Source organism: Neolamprologus multifasciatus, chromosome 1, assembly GCF_963576455.1.
Source record: "Neolamprologus multifasciatus chromosome 1, fNeoMul1.2, whole genome shotgun sequence".
NCBI classification, from domain to species: domain Eukaryota; kingdom Metazoa; phylum Chordata; class Actinopteri; order Cichliformes; family Cichlidae; genus Neolamprologus; species Neolamprologus multifasciatus.
In genome coordinates, this window is record NC_140439.1 from 32684749 (window position 1) to 32700760 (window position 16012).

A 16012-nucleotide genomic window follows, 5' to 3' on the forward strand; every position below is an offset into this window, starting at 1 on the left:
TACTCGTGTCCTGCTTATGATGTTAAAGCTTGTGATATCCTTTTTTCCTCTGTCACCCTCACCTGTTAAATCTGTGCTGGAGCAGATGGATAGTTTGAAAGTGGCTTAGCATCCCGTGAATAGAAACATTATGCAGCAGCACTGCCACTTGGACACCTTTGTGTAACGGAGCAGTATCTCAGGAAGCAGCTGCAAGGATGTCTCAGGGGTATTTCATCATCAGCAGTGTCCTCATGCATAAACAAAGTGACAAGCCTCGGAGTTTCAGGTTGTAGTTCAAGGGATTTTCCGATCTGTGTTTTTGACCTTGGTTTATGATTTCTCTCTCATTGGTAATATTAGAATTAAGAAAATCGGTTGTTATTCTCATTGAAACATTTATGGGAACTGTTTTTTCTTATGTGTTGCAGCAATGTAAAACACAACTTATTGCATTTGGTCTCTTCCTGAAACAAAAATAAGAAATCATTATTTATACCTTTTAGTTGCTCCCAAACTGATCACTTCATCTCTTGTTTTGTTTGTATGTTTTAACAAAGTGTAACAAAGGAATTATTTTATTTTATATTAAGCTCATTTCATTCTGGAGGAAAGGTGATGAAGCGAAGGATACCTGTAAGTATTCTGCCCAATCCCAAAGTCCATGATTGTGGATGTTAAGGTGCTTTCCTGGTAAATAAGTAAGTAAGGACTTTTAGGTTTTCCCCACTGTCAAATTATAGAGTGAGAGCTGGTGTGCAATGAGTTGCCGTGTTAGAGGATTATGCATAAGGATAGGGTGAGATGGAGGCAGATGATCTGCTGCGGCAACCCTTATTGGAAGAAGCTGAAAGAAGAAGAAAAAAGGTGGCTATTAATATTTTGAGCCCTTTGGGGGTATTTTCTATATGCATGCATTCCTGGAAACTATAGATTTATCCACGGTTAATATAGGGAAAGACCATAAAAAGGTATTAAATATATCTCTAGAAGGAGAATCTGCATATTACAAGAAAAAAGTCTTTATATAAAAGCGCAAACACATGCACCTGTTGGTTTTAAAATTAACCAGCTTCTAGTGGCTGTATGAGCATGTAAAATGCATGTTGGTTTAGATATGTTGAAAGTGTCGCCCTTAGAAACCTAAAGTAAAGAGTTTTTTTTTAACATTCAGCATGTGATGTATTTAAATTGTATATTGGACACAGACACCTTGATGCCACCCAAAACCTTCTGTGAATCCTTCTGTGAAAATATACCTCTTGGTGCTTTAAAATTGGATGTCATGAACACAGTCTGTGTTTCACTTTTATCAAGAACACCGCACACCTGAGGAGCTTGTAGTATCAACATGTATATAGGCTTACCCTACCTACCCTGCTTTATTGTGCGTTTTTACTGCAATAGGAACCATAGTTTGCTAAATGAATATTATGTTGTATCCAGTAAGATTTTAAACTAGCTAGAGTCCATAAATTTATCAGGAAAGTTTTTTCTGAGATCATATATCAATGCAGTGGCGGTCCTAGCCTGTTTGGCGCCCTGGGCAAACACCCCCTCTGGCGCCCCCCCCCCCCCTCACACACACACACACACACACATGAAGAGAGAGACAGAGTATGCATTGTATGCAAATGTTGTATGCAAACGGCTACTAAACAGACATCATAATTCGTCATACAATGAGAACAGGACAAATCAACAATTGACACTGACTAATTAATATTATATTATTGTATATATTGTTTGGAGTTTAGTCTGTTACTGTTACTATTTTTACCATTTCTTCTTGGAGGAACTGTAACCCACATAATTTCCTTAGGGATTAAGAAAGTATTCTGATTCTTAATGTTTTAGGATACATGACCTGCCATTATCCAATGACACATCTGCTTACCTGTATCTTTTGCTCGTTTCTCCTTGTAGGAGTCATAATTAAATGTATTGAATTTTAAGGATCACTGGGTTTTCATTTGTTTGGTTGCTATGGTGATGTGTAATGGGAGTCACGTGGGTGCTAGCGGCGACATTAAGAGGGCGTTGTCAGTCTGTCTTTCACTGGTTTGATTTTGACAGAGCAGGGCTGGGTAGCCGTAGTTTTTGTTGACCGCAGCACAACGAGTTTCCCCTTGTTGCATTAGAGCCTGTGATGTTTTAAGAGTTTGAATCGCGAGCCGATCACATTGCTCTGTAAACTTTCCAAGCACTTTAATAAACAAGCAAGCAATTCCACCTCTGGCATTATTGCGTAAAGTTGACAGGCAAATAGGCAGGCTCAGTCCCCGGCCTCTAGCGACTGTGGAAGTCGCTACGCTCCTCCTCTTCTTTTCTCTTTTTTTAGAGTTTAAAAACGGGTTGTGTGTGAGACTTTAGATCAACAAAATATAAAATATACATTTTCAATTGTTATTGATCCCTTTACCCCGAGTCCTAAAGTGTATATTTATTTTCTTACTCTTCTTATATATATTGTTTGTTTACTTGCACTGCTGTAACTGGAGCCTCGTCGTCTCGTCTCTCTATATACTGGACAGTATGTAGCGGAGATGACAATAAAGTTTACTTTGACTTCAGCAGCAAGCTGGCGCACCGAGCGCTCTCGCGCTCACTTTTCGCGTATAGAATTTTTAAAAAACATCGGTGCAAATTATAAGTCTGTATCATGATGTCTGGTGTTTTCGTGTTTGTTGGTTTGTTTGTAATTTGTTTTATTTTGCGAGTTGGTCATTTTTGCTGCTCCAGCCAGCCAGAGCATCCCCCGCCGCCCCGCCCTCTCCTCCCTGTGCCGCAAGCAGCAGGCGCACCTCGCAAACGGAGGGCGCCCTTACTCCCAGCAAATGGGCGATAGAAAACCAATGCCATTCCCAATATGCGCTGGCATGATGTCGGGGCAGCATGAGAACGAGCCGTGATGCCGCCCCCACCATGATGCCGCCCTGGGCAACCGCCCGTGTCGCCCGTATCTAAAACCGCTACTGTATCAATGGACTTAGAGCAGAGGTCTCAAACTTGCAGCCTGTATATTGACGTGAAGAAATATATAGCAATTTGGCCCTTCAAGTTACCTTTTTAAGGAGGATTTGTTCACTGCTGAGTGCAATGCTAAAGTAAGTTCTTTAAAAAGCAAAAAATTACTTAATATGAGCACAGTACAAACATGTTGAGGGATTGGCCGTGTTAGTTCAGTGAGAGTTATTTGTAAAGAAAACAATTTTCACTAGTAGTCAAAAACTAATGTGTACACACGTCTGCATTTTTTTGTTAAATAAGAACAAAATTATAGCATAAGTGCTGCCACGTGTCTGACCAGAAAGAGAGTGAGGGAAAAAAATTGCATTCACGTTTACAGTTTTGTCTTCTTATACAGGATTTGAAAATCACAAAACAAACCCCAAAACAAAACACTACATTTTCAGAAATATTTGTAGGTGTTTTCTTGTTTGTTTGTGTCACGGCGATTGTGACAGATTGAACCCAGAACAGATCCAACACAGAAGCTAAATGTACGTGGCAATAACTTATTACAAAGGGTGAAACCATGAAAACACTAGTGCGAAGAGAGAGAAAACAGGATTAGTACAAGTATTTAGCGAGAGCAACCCCCCAAAACAAAACACGCGCCATTATTTTTTGTACTCCGTGAACACTAAAGTGGACCCCCAATGAGATGAAAGTGCCAGCAGTGCCCCACGGCTCACTTAACTTTGAGACCTCTCATTTAAAGGGTTCTGTACAGCTGGACTTCTTTTTGGAAATCAGAGTTTCCCCTCTGGTGGACAATATATAGAATGCAGGCTGATGGCTTTAAAATTCAGGCCTGGTCTACCCGCATCTGTTACATGGAGTCATGCAGTACAATTCGTTATCTAGCCCAAACGAATTTAATTTCCATACGTAATCCTTGTCAAACTAAATGAAAAAGTAAACAATGGATTCAAAATACGCAAAATGAAACAATTTTTTTGAAGATACAACTTGAGATATAATCTTAATGTGATCTTACAATGACAGCTTTTCTTTATGGAAACATATTTTATAGTAGATGATTAAAACCTCCAAGTGTACTAGAAAATCCCTAAAGAAAAACTCAGCAACTTCTTATTTTGTCTCGGCAGAAAAAAATAAAAAACAAAAAAACATCTTCAAAGCATGCTAACATGCCATCTTTCACCCTTTTACCATTTGGGCAATTAAATTTTCCTGTTTGGCACACATGTGTTAATTGTTGAGAACTTTTGCTATAATATTACATAATTTGGGCCTTGATCCGGTTTTCTGACCACCCACTGTAGATCAAAGGAAAAAGAGTTTCCAAGGCGGTGTGAAGCAGCTGACCCAAGTACAAAGGTTCCAATAATTAACATGGTGCCTCAGCTGATGGTGCATTAGTCACGAAGAATTACAAAAAATTACATAATGTGTCAGGTGGATAGCTTCATAGAGTGAACAGTATAGACCACCATTGTGAAGACTGAGGACTGGGTATACTTACTGCAATAAAATTTGAATCCCAAGAAACTTTTGGCTGTCTGATAGAAAGCCAAAAAACTGCAGACATATTTAAGCAAGAAAAAAATAATATGTGATTTTATGTGGGTTTTAGAGGTTTTTGTTTATGTTTTTAAGCACTTTTGGCTAAAGCTTACTAAAGTTATGCAAGTGATTTTACAAAATACACTCACTGGCCACTTCATAGGTGCACATACATTTGCCTTTACAACTGCCTTAATTCTTTATGGCATAGGTTCAACAATGTCCTGAAAACATTCCTCTGATATTTTGGTCCATAATGACATGATGCCAGATTTATCAGCTGCACGTACATAATGTGAATCTCTTGTTCCAACACATCCCAAATGTATTCTATTGAATTAAGATCTCATCATGTTCAAGAAACCAGTTTAACAGGATTTAAGGATTTGTGATATGGCACATTATTCTGCAGAAAGTAACTATCAGATGATGAGTAAACTGTGGGCACAAGGGATTGGGCATGGTCAGCAACAAAGTGTGCCAGGAAAATATCTCCCACACCATTACGCCATCAGCAGCCTGAACTGTTAATACAAGCCAGTATGGAGCCATGCTTTCATGTTGCTTACACCAAATTCTGACCCTATTATCTAAATGTCACAGCAGAAACTGAGATACAACAGGGAACTTGTTTCCAATCTTCTGTTTTCCAGTTTTGGTATGCCACTGACAGTTAAAGCCTCAGTTTCCTGTTCTTACACAACTGGAGTGGCACCCAGTGTGGTCTTCTGCTGTTTTAAGGTTTAATGTGATGTGCATTCAGACCTGGTTTTGTTGTATATTAGTTTAGCTTTCAGCCATAAATCAGCAACACTACAATAAACGTACTTGCTCAGGTTTTGGGTTTATTGACGTTAATTATTTCTGGGATAGCCTGTATGGCACACAGACCCAGAACGAAAATCTATGCGGAACCTTTTGTCATGAGCGGGTCTGGCTGACCGCCGCGGTGCAACCGGACGTAGCTGAACGAGACATCCGGTTGCAGGGAGCTCGGAAGCTAACGTCGAGCAGAGAGCCAAAATCGTAACATTTTGAGAATTTTCCACGCTGTACTTTGATAACGCCAAAGAACAGAGATGATTAAAGCCATATTAATTTTTAACAACCACGGGAAGCCGCGGCTGATCAGATTCTATCAGTATTTTGTGAGTATTGTAGCAAATACTGCTAAAACAATTTGTTTACCTTACAGTCTGTATTTGATAAGCGTTTGTGACCTTTCGTGTAATGAGCAGCACCACATATATTTCAGAAATCCTGACATATGAGATATTTTCCTGTAGCCAAGTAAAACTATTAGCGGATCACGTGAGCAAGAAAGGGAACAAACTTGGAGCTCAGTCACTCTTCAGTTTTACTTCCTTTCTATTAAAACAGACCTCTCTCTATATAAAAGTATATAGGCGTTATATAATTAAGGAGTAGCTACCTGTGAAGATAAATCCACTTAAATCGTACATATGTATGTATTAGCCGGACCAGCTGTCCTAAAATTACTGACTTTGCATCATCGTTGTCTGTTTAATTACATAACATACAACATAAATAAATGGTTTTATCAAGAGAACTCTTTTATCATAGTTATCAAAACTCATTTAAAAATGGCGGCTGTGCTTAAGTGACTGCAGATTTGTCTGTAAGTAGGTTTATTAATTTTTTTTTACTGTATAATAGAAATCAAGTAGACTTACCTCTAAAACATATGATATGGATTTATATCATCTTATATATTTTTATTTAGAAATATAAAAATTATGACAGTGTGGAGTGTACTTTAGTCATGGGAAAGGAATTAGGATTTTATTATGCCCAGTGTATACAAGCCATTGCTTATTTATCTGGCTTCATTTACCCTAACATCATTTTGCTAATATCACAAAAAATAATATTTTAAACACATGATGTAGACTTAAAGGCAACAGGTGTATATGTGTGTGAGCAGTGTGTAGGATGTAAGCTATACGCTTAGAGGGATCTTTCCGTATCTACAGTTTGTATTCCATTCGAGTGTTTCTTGGATGCAAAGTGGTTTTAAAGAAAGTAACCAATTAACTCTAAGTAGGCTTGCGTGCAAATTTTATATAAAGTCAGCAAGTACAAGGCTTAGGTGATTTGTCTTAGGTTCATATTCCTATTTTAAGGTTCATAATTCAATTAAAATGTATCTATATAATGACAATTTACAGCATCAGGCATCTCAAGACACTTCATACTGCAAGGTAAAGACCCCAACATTAAGACAATTCCTATTAGTAAGCGCTTGGCAACACTGGGAAGATGGCGATCACTTTTAACAATTAAATGACATCAAAGTTGCTGATAGCTGCAGGGAACACGAGGAATAAAGTTACTCCTCATGATCTATTTACTTACTGATGTACATAAGAGAAAGAACCTCAGTGAGCTATCTGGTTACTGAGGTTCACAGGCTTTTCCTGGAGTGATGACATGACTATTAGTAAGTGTGAGGTAGTTCTGTGTGTGTTTATGAGTTATTTTGAACTGCCTGCTCTGGAGCAGGTTACGTGTTCAGCATAAGTTACTGCGGAGATGTACAAAGTGAGCCACCTTCCCATCAGGTTTTAACCCCACAGGGTTAAAACCTGAAGTTACCTGGCTAAATCCCTAATCCTTCCATTAAGTGTAGGCCTCTGCTCCACTCTTTAAACCAACTGATGGCATCTCTAAATAATCATGTGCATTTTTTTCTCCATTATTTTATATTGATAAAACTTATTGTATAGGACAGCAAATATATCAAATCTGTGATGGAGCAATATTGGCTAACAGATATATTGTTCAGGTCCTACTGTAGAGGTTTTACTTCTTAACGTGGTTAAAAATAAGTAAAAGTCTAAGTAATGCATTATTGGCAAATATATTTAGACTTCTTAAAATTAATTTACTATTTACTAACTATTTATTTATTTTGACAATTTTGGAGTTAATGGAGTTTGTAACGTATTTGCTTGCAGGCGGAGGACATGCAGCAGCAGATCATTCGGGAGACTTTTCATTTGGTATCTAAAAGAGATGACAACGTCTGCAACTTCTTGGAGGGTGGAAGGTAAGTCAGGTGTTCTTTTATGCAATTCTGTTTGTATCACAGGTTACAATAAAACAAATCCTCTATATATGCATGTGTGTACTCTAAGGCACAGCTGTCACAAAAGCTGGTTTAATAGATCTCTGTCAGAGTGTCTTGATACATGCTCACCTGGGATCTCTGAGGCACACTTGTTGTTTGACTAGTTATGTGTTGTCACATTTTAATTCGACAAATACTAACTGTTGTAAATCCTGAGCCAGGTTTGGGCATTCTGACATTACTTTACAGCAGCTGTGGATGCAGTGGTCTAGCTTTAACCACTAGATGGAGACAAATATTCAAAAGTCTCCATCATATCTTTCGAGTGAATTAACAGCAAACAAGTTTAGTCTATTTCAGAATGAAGCTACTCCTGAATGCCTTTTGAAGTTGTTCTTTTTTTTAATCTGCTTTCAGTCTCATTGGTGGTTCTGACTACAAGCTGATTTACCGACACTACGCCACTCTATACTTTGTTTTTTGTGTCGACTCATCGGAGAGCGAGCTCGGCATACTGGACCTGATCCAGGTCAGCTGCTCTTTTGTTGAATGGCTCTTTGGAAATATTTGACATGGAATCACACAACCACTACACCAAGCTTGTAAAGCAGACACTTGACCCTGGAGCAAAAAATACAATTGCAGGGTGTCTACTGGTCCTTAAATACACAAATATCCATTAAAGGCCTTAGGAGTATTAACTCTCAAGCATTCAAACTATTCTAGTTACAAAAATGACCAGGTGGGATCATTCGTCAGTTTCAGGTTCTGTTTAGAATACATATGTTTTTTTCCTTATCTATAATATATATTCTAAAATATTCTAAAAAATTAATTCTGGTTTTCAGTCATAAGGGTAAGAGTTATCAGTGTTGAATACTGTGCCATGAGACTTGAGGTGGGTGCTGGCAGTTGTCTGCAGGTTTATAAGATTGCCAAATTTAACGAATTATCATTTTATCTTCACACGGACAATTTCCAGCTTAGGTGAAATGATGAATGATAGCTGTGTGTGTTATGTAAAACAATCTAGTAATGGATGGGAAGAGGTAAATATCCCTTTTCTTCATATTTAAACTATCAACACGTGACTAATTGGCGTTTTATTGTGAAAATACTGACTGCAAGAAAGATGAAAACAAATTAGTTGTGACTGTGTTTCAACCAGTTTGCTTCTTTGGTGAGTCAATCAGTGAAAACTCAGTCAACAGCCTGAAAGTATAATATTGAAGATTTTTATTTGTAAACCGAAATAACAAAGTCCTTCTCATAATTTGCTAAAAATGTTATCATTAAAAGAATTGACCAGCAGCTGGTTAACCAGCTTGTTTACAGCTATGTATTCCTGACCCTGGGACACAGAATCAATATGTATTTTTTTTAAAAAGTGTCATGGCCAGTGATAAGATATACTTTGCCTTTATCCACAAAGTTGTGAAATTACTGTGTTACAGTAGCATGACTAACATAAAAACAACTTAGGTCAATAAAATAAATGCAATGTAACAAAACAGCTTGGAAGGGTAAAAATTACACAAATAACAGATCTCACTTTAATAGAAAATTAAACAAACAAACAAAAAAGAAAAAGCCAAGAGAACACTGATTTAAAATCTTAATGTGTTCTTATCACGTCCATTGTCACTGGTCTGTTAAATTAGTCACCTAGGTATGCAGTCTGCTTCTACAAACATTTGTGAAAAAATGTGTGAAAAAAGTTGCCAACTCTCTGCAGAGTCTGTCGCTGCAGACCTCCAAACTAAATGTGGCCTTCAGATTAACTCAAGAACAGTGCACAGAGAGCTTCACTGAATGGGTTTCTGTCTGAGCAGGTGCATATATGCCTTACATCACCAAGTGCAATGCAAAGCATTGGATGGAGTGGTGTAAAGCAGTGGTCCCCAACCCCCGGGCCTCGGACCAGTACCGGTCCGTGAGTCGTTTGGTACCGGGCCGTGAGAGTTGAGGCTCAGGTGTGAAATGTATGGTTTTCAGGGTTTTTATCAGTTTTCAGCGTTATTTTGTTATCGTTTTTATCGTTAACTCGGTTTTCCTGGGTCTTTTCACGTGTGTTATGAATAAATCTTCTTTTTTTTCGGTACCGGTACTAGTTTTATTTTGTTGTATTTATCTGCGACACCTTAAAGGCCGGTCCATGAAAATATTGTCAGGCATAAACCGGTCCGTGGCGCAAAAAGATTTGGGACTGCTGGTGTAAAGAATGCCACCACTGGACTAGAGCAGTGGAGGTGTGTTGTCTTTTGTGACAAATCATGCTTCTCTGTCTGACAATCTGATAGATGAGTCTGGGTGTGGCGGTTTCCAGGAACGGTCCTTGTCTGACTGCACTTTGCCAAGTGTAAAGGTAGACACATGGGTGGGTGGGGGTGTTTATCGTGCAGGGTTGTTTTTCAGGAGTTGGGCACGGCCTCGGAGTTCCAGTGAAACAAACTGTTAATGCTTTGGCTTACCAAGATGTTTTGGACAATTCCATGCTCCTAACTTTGTGGGAACAGTTTGGGGATTGCCACTTCCTGTTCCAACATGACTGCAGACCACTGCACAAAGAAGGGTCCATAAAGACATGGATGAGGGAGTTTGGTGTGGAAGAACTCGACTGGCCTTCACAGAGTCCTGTTCTTAACCTAATAGAACACCTTCGAGATTAGAGTGGAGACTGAGCTAGGGCTGTTCGATATAACGATATATATCGGATGACGATATAAAAACGTCTATTGTTTCATTTTACGCTATCGTTTGTTTTGTGGTGTCGCAAAATAAACTGTTTACAGCAATATTTTTTCAGCGTTTTGATGGTCACTGTAGTGGCTATATTAATTTCTTAAAGTTCTCTCTTTCTCTTATATTTTATATGACCACACTACAGACAGACAAGCGCCTGTTTTTATGCGTTGTCGTTAGCAACAAAGACGGTAACAGCATCACGTGTCCGCTTGTTTATGTTCCACATAAACCTTTCACAATAAACCTCAAGATCCTGTTGAGACTTTTCAAAATAAACTGAATCACGTGAAAGAGCAGATTATTTAGGGATGAGAAGTAAAAAAGAGCCGCCAGGTGCTAAAAAATAAACCTTAGACTCAAACGTTAGAACAGGCTTTTCCCCGCAGCACGCCGTGTAATAAATACTCACAAAGAAAACGGCGGCCTTTACAACTTATGTCTAAAAATGTATCGTTTCATGCATCGGTTAAAACACTCGACTCCAGCTACATGACGCGCAGCTGCGAACACTTCCCGCAAGACGAGCTGCCCGAGATTCACAGAATTTACAGAAAATGTTACATTTTTGTGATTTATATTGTTATCGGGACGATAGAATTCTTATATCGGGATATGAGATTTTGGTCATATCGCACAGCCCTACTGTGAGCCAGACCTTCTTGTCCAACATCAGTGTCTGACCTCACAAATGCACATGTGGAAAAATCGTCAAAAATTCCCATAAACACACTCCTTAACCTTGTGGAAAGCCTCCCAGAAGAGTTGAAGCTGTTGTAGCTGCAAAGAATGGGCTGACATCAAATTAAACCCTATGGATTAAGAATGGGATTTCACTCAAGTTCATATGAATGTGAAGGCAGACAAATGAATACTTTTGGCAACATGGTGTATGATACAAGAAGGAGCCTACTGAGTGAAATCTTACAAATAAATCCCTCTGTTATTATGCTTCTGTCAGCAGAGTTGAAACAGATGTGAGAGGTGAGAGGCACAGTTATTTGGATGACCTCAGCTAATGGATGAATCCAAACACTGTGTTGATCCAAACTGAATTCAAACAGAAATGATTCGAGGAAATTCTTTCAGCATCTATTGCAAGCATGGATGCATTCCAGCAGCTAACAGTTAAATATCCAGGCCGGAGAAACATTTTTTTGCAGTGAGGCGTCTAGGATTATGCCACTTTTCAATCAGAACTGGTGTGTCCACATTTTATCTTATCACTCAGATTACTGTTCCCGTTCAGCCGAAAAGTGTTGATGTTTGGGAATGCGTCTGTGAAAACACACTGTACAACACTCACTGTTCTCTGTGTTCCCAGTATTCTAAGATGCTGCTGCTTTAACAATAAATGGCTTAATATGATTGTGTTATTTTGTTTACATCCAAGATTAATGAACAAATTTGGACAATGTTTATAAAGGGAACCATTTAAAAACAAATTCCTTTTACTGTATTTTAAACTGACATCAGTGTGTCTCCTTGGAAACAAGTAAATTTTCACTTTTTTATGTCTTAAATTTCCTTTGGCGGTTGTGTTAAAGAAGTAAGTGGTTAAAAGGAAAGCCTGTTATCTCAGATACAGGCTGTACAGACCTCAACAACATTACTACGCAAAGTGCTGATGCACTCACTTTGATTAGGGCTTACATCTGGCTTCACAGCTTTATTGTCCCTTTGGGAAATTTGGAAGTTGTTCTACATTTGGCCTGTGACCATCTTAACTATATGTACTTAATCAGCACTCAGACAGTAATACAAATCTGTTATTGAAAATATTTCCCCTTTTGACCCCATTGTTGTCTTCACTGCAGGTGTTTGTGGAAACGTTGGATAAATGCTTTGAAAATGTCTGCGAACTAGACCTCATATTCCACATGGATAAGGTAAGTGGGGGATAGGGAGCTGCAAGTATTAGTTGAATAATTGCTCAAAAAAACTAAATGTGTCAATAAATGTTTTCAGCTTTCCAAATGTGTGAATGTGGTTTCTGGCAGTTTTTTTTGGCAAAAAGAGCCGTCTCAATTTTCAAGAATTTTAAAGACAGTGATATAAAATGTTAAAAAAAAGCACTGGTCAGGCATAGCTTAGTGGGTCTGTCTTGAGTTAAAAGCACAGAGTAGGAGTAGGCTTTCATATCGGAGCAACATACACTGGTGTTTCGAACTTGTATAAATATTTGAATGTGACATTAATATGCTGCCATTACAGAATAAACGCTGTCTTGATATTGACGGTAAAGCTGTAGCAGAATAATTGTGTAGGAGCTGTATTCATGGACAGCTTTTTTCTTTTTACCCATTCAATGAAAAGGTTGAGATAAAAGGGAACTTTGTGTTTATGACTGCACTGTAGGCCTGACCCTCAGGTAATGTGCAGTCTATTAGTCTTAGCTGTGCAGCCAGATGCTTTTTTGGAACAGCCTCTTTACTTAACCTTTTCACTTCAGAAATGAATGATTGCATTTCAAATAATATATCACAGTACATAATAAAGATTTTTAAAACTGTGCAGGGCTTCTTTAGAATTGAAGATGTATGTATGTGCATCAGGCTACATGTAGATCTGTTTTTCTCTTCTTCTGAGCCTAGCTAGATGTGTTGCTGGAAACTAGTCAGACACATCCGCGGCCATCTTGATTGAATTTTCCCAGCAGGAAATGGATGTCATGTGGTGTTGTTAGGTTTAGCCTAAGGAATTTTCCCAAAGTGAAACCTGGAAGTATTTCTTCTTGAAAGAAAAACATGCTCTCGTACATCTCTGGAGGGTAGATGCAACTAACATACATGGCATTGTAAAAATGTCATTGATACTTACAGTCAGGGGTTTAAAAGAGGCTGACAGATTTGCAGTAGAAGACAGTTTTATGCTGCTGTAAGCATTTTGTGCCCACAGGAATTCAAACATCTGAAGGTTGTGATGGAAAGCTGCTTTGCTTTCCAACTAAAATGTATGCATTACAGCATTGCTTAGTTTTAATTGCCGTGCTTTGCTCTTTCTGCAGGTCCATTACATTTTGCAGGAGGTGGTGATGGGAGGGATGGTGCTGGAGACTAACATGAATGAGATTGTAGCTCAGGTGGAGGTGCAGAACCGCATGGAGAAGTCAGAGGTCAGATCCTTTCTGTTAAAGGACCACACTCGAGGGTTATTGCATGTTTTAGCTTGAAAACAGAAACTCTGTGAACCCCTAAAATTAATCCTTCATAATAACTTTGGTAATTAAACTTTAAGTAATAATGATTTACTGTTAGCATACAATGAATTACAAGTAATTGATTTGCAAACCTTCTATAAACATTAATTGATGGTTCTTGTAAAGTTACACTTGCTGATTATGAAACTTTGTAAATGTTTAATGTAAACATGATTTAAATGGTTGTTTTAGAACCAAAACTGATGTTTATAATACTGGAATTTGTAAGTAGGCAAGTAGCGGTGTTGCGTTGTTGTGAGAGTTGGCGTACTGTTTTGGTCACCATTCAGAAATTGTGGTTTAGTTGCAATATCTCTTGTCACAATACGTTGGAAAATAATGCACCAAGGGCGTCTAAATGTGTGTGTTTATTTAACTCATTTTTAGAATAAGAGCACTGTGAGCACTCGACGTAAAGAGACTATTTGCACATATGATGACTGAGCGTCCACTCATAATACTAAGAAGTTAGTCTTACTGTAATATACGAAACCTCTTTCTCTGCAAACTCATCCTATATGATCAGGAGTTGTGCAACCAAAATTAGCACATGAGCATATCTTAAGCCCCTGAAGTATCTATTATCCAAAATTGGATGCAACATGATAAGATTATAATGTCTAATCATTATGATCTTATCATGTTGCATCCAATTTTGGGTTAAAATTATTCATTTGTAGTGTTTTTGCACCTATAACACCTTATAAATACTTTTAATTTCACAACAATAACATTAATCAAATTTATATTAAAAAAACCTGAATGTTGCCTGATGTGTTATGACATCATCGCATTGCTAAAAGCCCACTACCAGCTGGCTAAAATCATACACCAGATGGCACGGGTATGTACAAGTAGACTGAAAAATAACTCTTATACAAGGTAAGATTATTTCTGCTTTAAGATTTGCTTTTCAGATTAAGATGACCTTACTTTAAAAATGCTTCATGTAAAGGTGCACCACAACAGCACACTTGCAGCAATCTGTATTTCCTTGGGTATTGAGCAAATCGTCTCACCGAGCCAAAACAAGACCGTAGCAGTTCAGTTAGACTTTGAAATGGTCAGGTTCTTCAGACCTGAGTGGAGTTTCATTACAGAATCTGTGATATTTACCACTGAATTAGAATAGTAAAGGATAGAATAGAATAGCCCTTTATTGTCATTGTACATGTACACGAAATTATGGGAATCAAAGCGTGAACACAGTGTCAGTCTGACTGAATGAGGTTAATGAGGTTCTCATTGAGTCACATGATCCTTTCATAGTAAAGTCTATATACACAACATGTGTAACTTAACACTGTTGCAGTTTTACTACAGGATTTCCCCCCGCAGATGCTTAGACTTGTGCCATTACAGCAGTATTAAAGATGAAACGTGATGATTCCACACACGAAGGCTTTAAAGGTGTTTTCTGTGCCATCTTTCTCTGGGTAGGGAGGTCTGTCAGCGGCTCCAGCTCGTGCTGTCTCTGCTGTGAAGAACATGAACCTGCCCGAGATTCCCCGCAACATCAACATTGGAGACATCAATATCAAAGTGCCGAGCCTCTCCCCATTCTGAACAGCTTTCCCGCTGAGCTCTGCAGGGCTGGTGCACTACTGATATAGTCCTTCTCCACCCGGCTCTCTGGTCAAAACTGAGAACGCTGTTTTGTTTATTTTTAATAAATGTACCATAAACCCACATAAGTTTACTTTCACCTTTTTTCCTGTATGTATGGGAGGTAAACTGTTAGTGATATTTGATGTCTGTTGTATCCATGTTACAGATTATTTGGAGGATTTGCACAATGATACAAGGTTTGATTCTAGAAAGCATTACGCGTGCTGTTATTATATATGTACTATTATTTGTGGGGATTTTGAGGCCACCCGATTTTCCTTCCTTTTCTAAAGGATAAATAAATGATGTCTTAGCCGTGTGTATTTTTCTACACAGCTCTCCCAAATCTGTTTTCAAAGCATTCCCTCCTTTCTGGATTGAGTTTCTGGACTACATTCAGTTCACTGAAATATGATCTTAGGCTTCTGTTTCTGGCAAACTTATTGTTTTTTGCCACTTATCCAATTTCTCTTGTTTTTATTTTCTCCTTTATATATTTTCCCCCTGATGTCTTTGCGACTTGTGACTAATGGTGTCGTTCTCCAGGGTGCAGAACCTGCAAATCATGTTTGGTTATGCCCAAATTTTTAATGTGCTACTGCAAAATCTTGCCAACATCTGTTAGGAGAGACAGCAGAGTGCAATGACTATAACCATTTTTGGATCATTGAAATGTTTGTATAAAGTATATTTGTGTCTCTTTGGCTGTATTTAGTGGTCAGGTATGTTCAAATTAAGACTTTTATCATGAAATCCTTTTTAGGAAGGAAATGTGTCCTGGTGTCAAAGACCTTTCTTGCGAAGGTAAATTAAATGAATGAAAATCGAAATCCCTGTGGCTGTGCTTTATTCGGTTTGCA

At 38.3% G+C, this 16012-nt stretch overlaps 1 protein-coding gene and 1 long non-coding RNA gene across 2 annotated transcripts; both read left to right on the forward strand.

Moving 5' to 3' along the window:
• The first annotated feature begins 5456 nt into the window (after positions 1-5456).
• LOC146526101 (AP-3 complex subunit sigma-2) lies at positions 5457-15982 on the forward strand. The gene is made up of 6 exons (XM_085153824.1): positions 5457-5660; positions 7491-7582; positions 8021-8132; positions 12163-12234; positions 13353-13460; positions 14985-15982. The coding sequence occupies exons 1-6, from the start codon at positions 5592-5594 to the stop codon at positions 15108-15110; spliced, it is 579 nt and encodes a 192-aa protein (XP_085009950.1). The 5' UTR covers positions 5457-5591; the 3' UTR covers positions 15111-15982.
• Positions 8819-10990, forward strand: LOC146526102 (uncharacterized). The gene is made up of 2 exons (XR_014873120.1): positions 8819-9037; positions 9118-10990. It is a non-coding gene; the product is annotated as an uncharacterized LOC146526102 (long non-coding RNA).
• Positions 15983-16012: the final 30 nt, after the last annotated feature.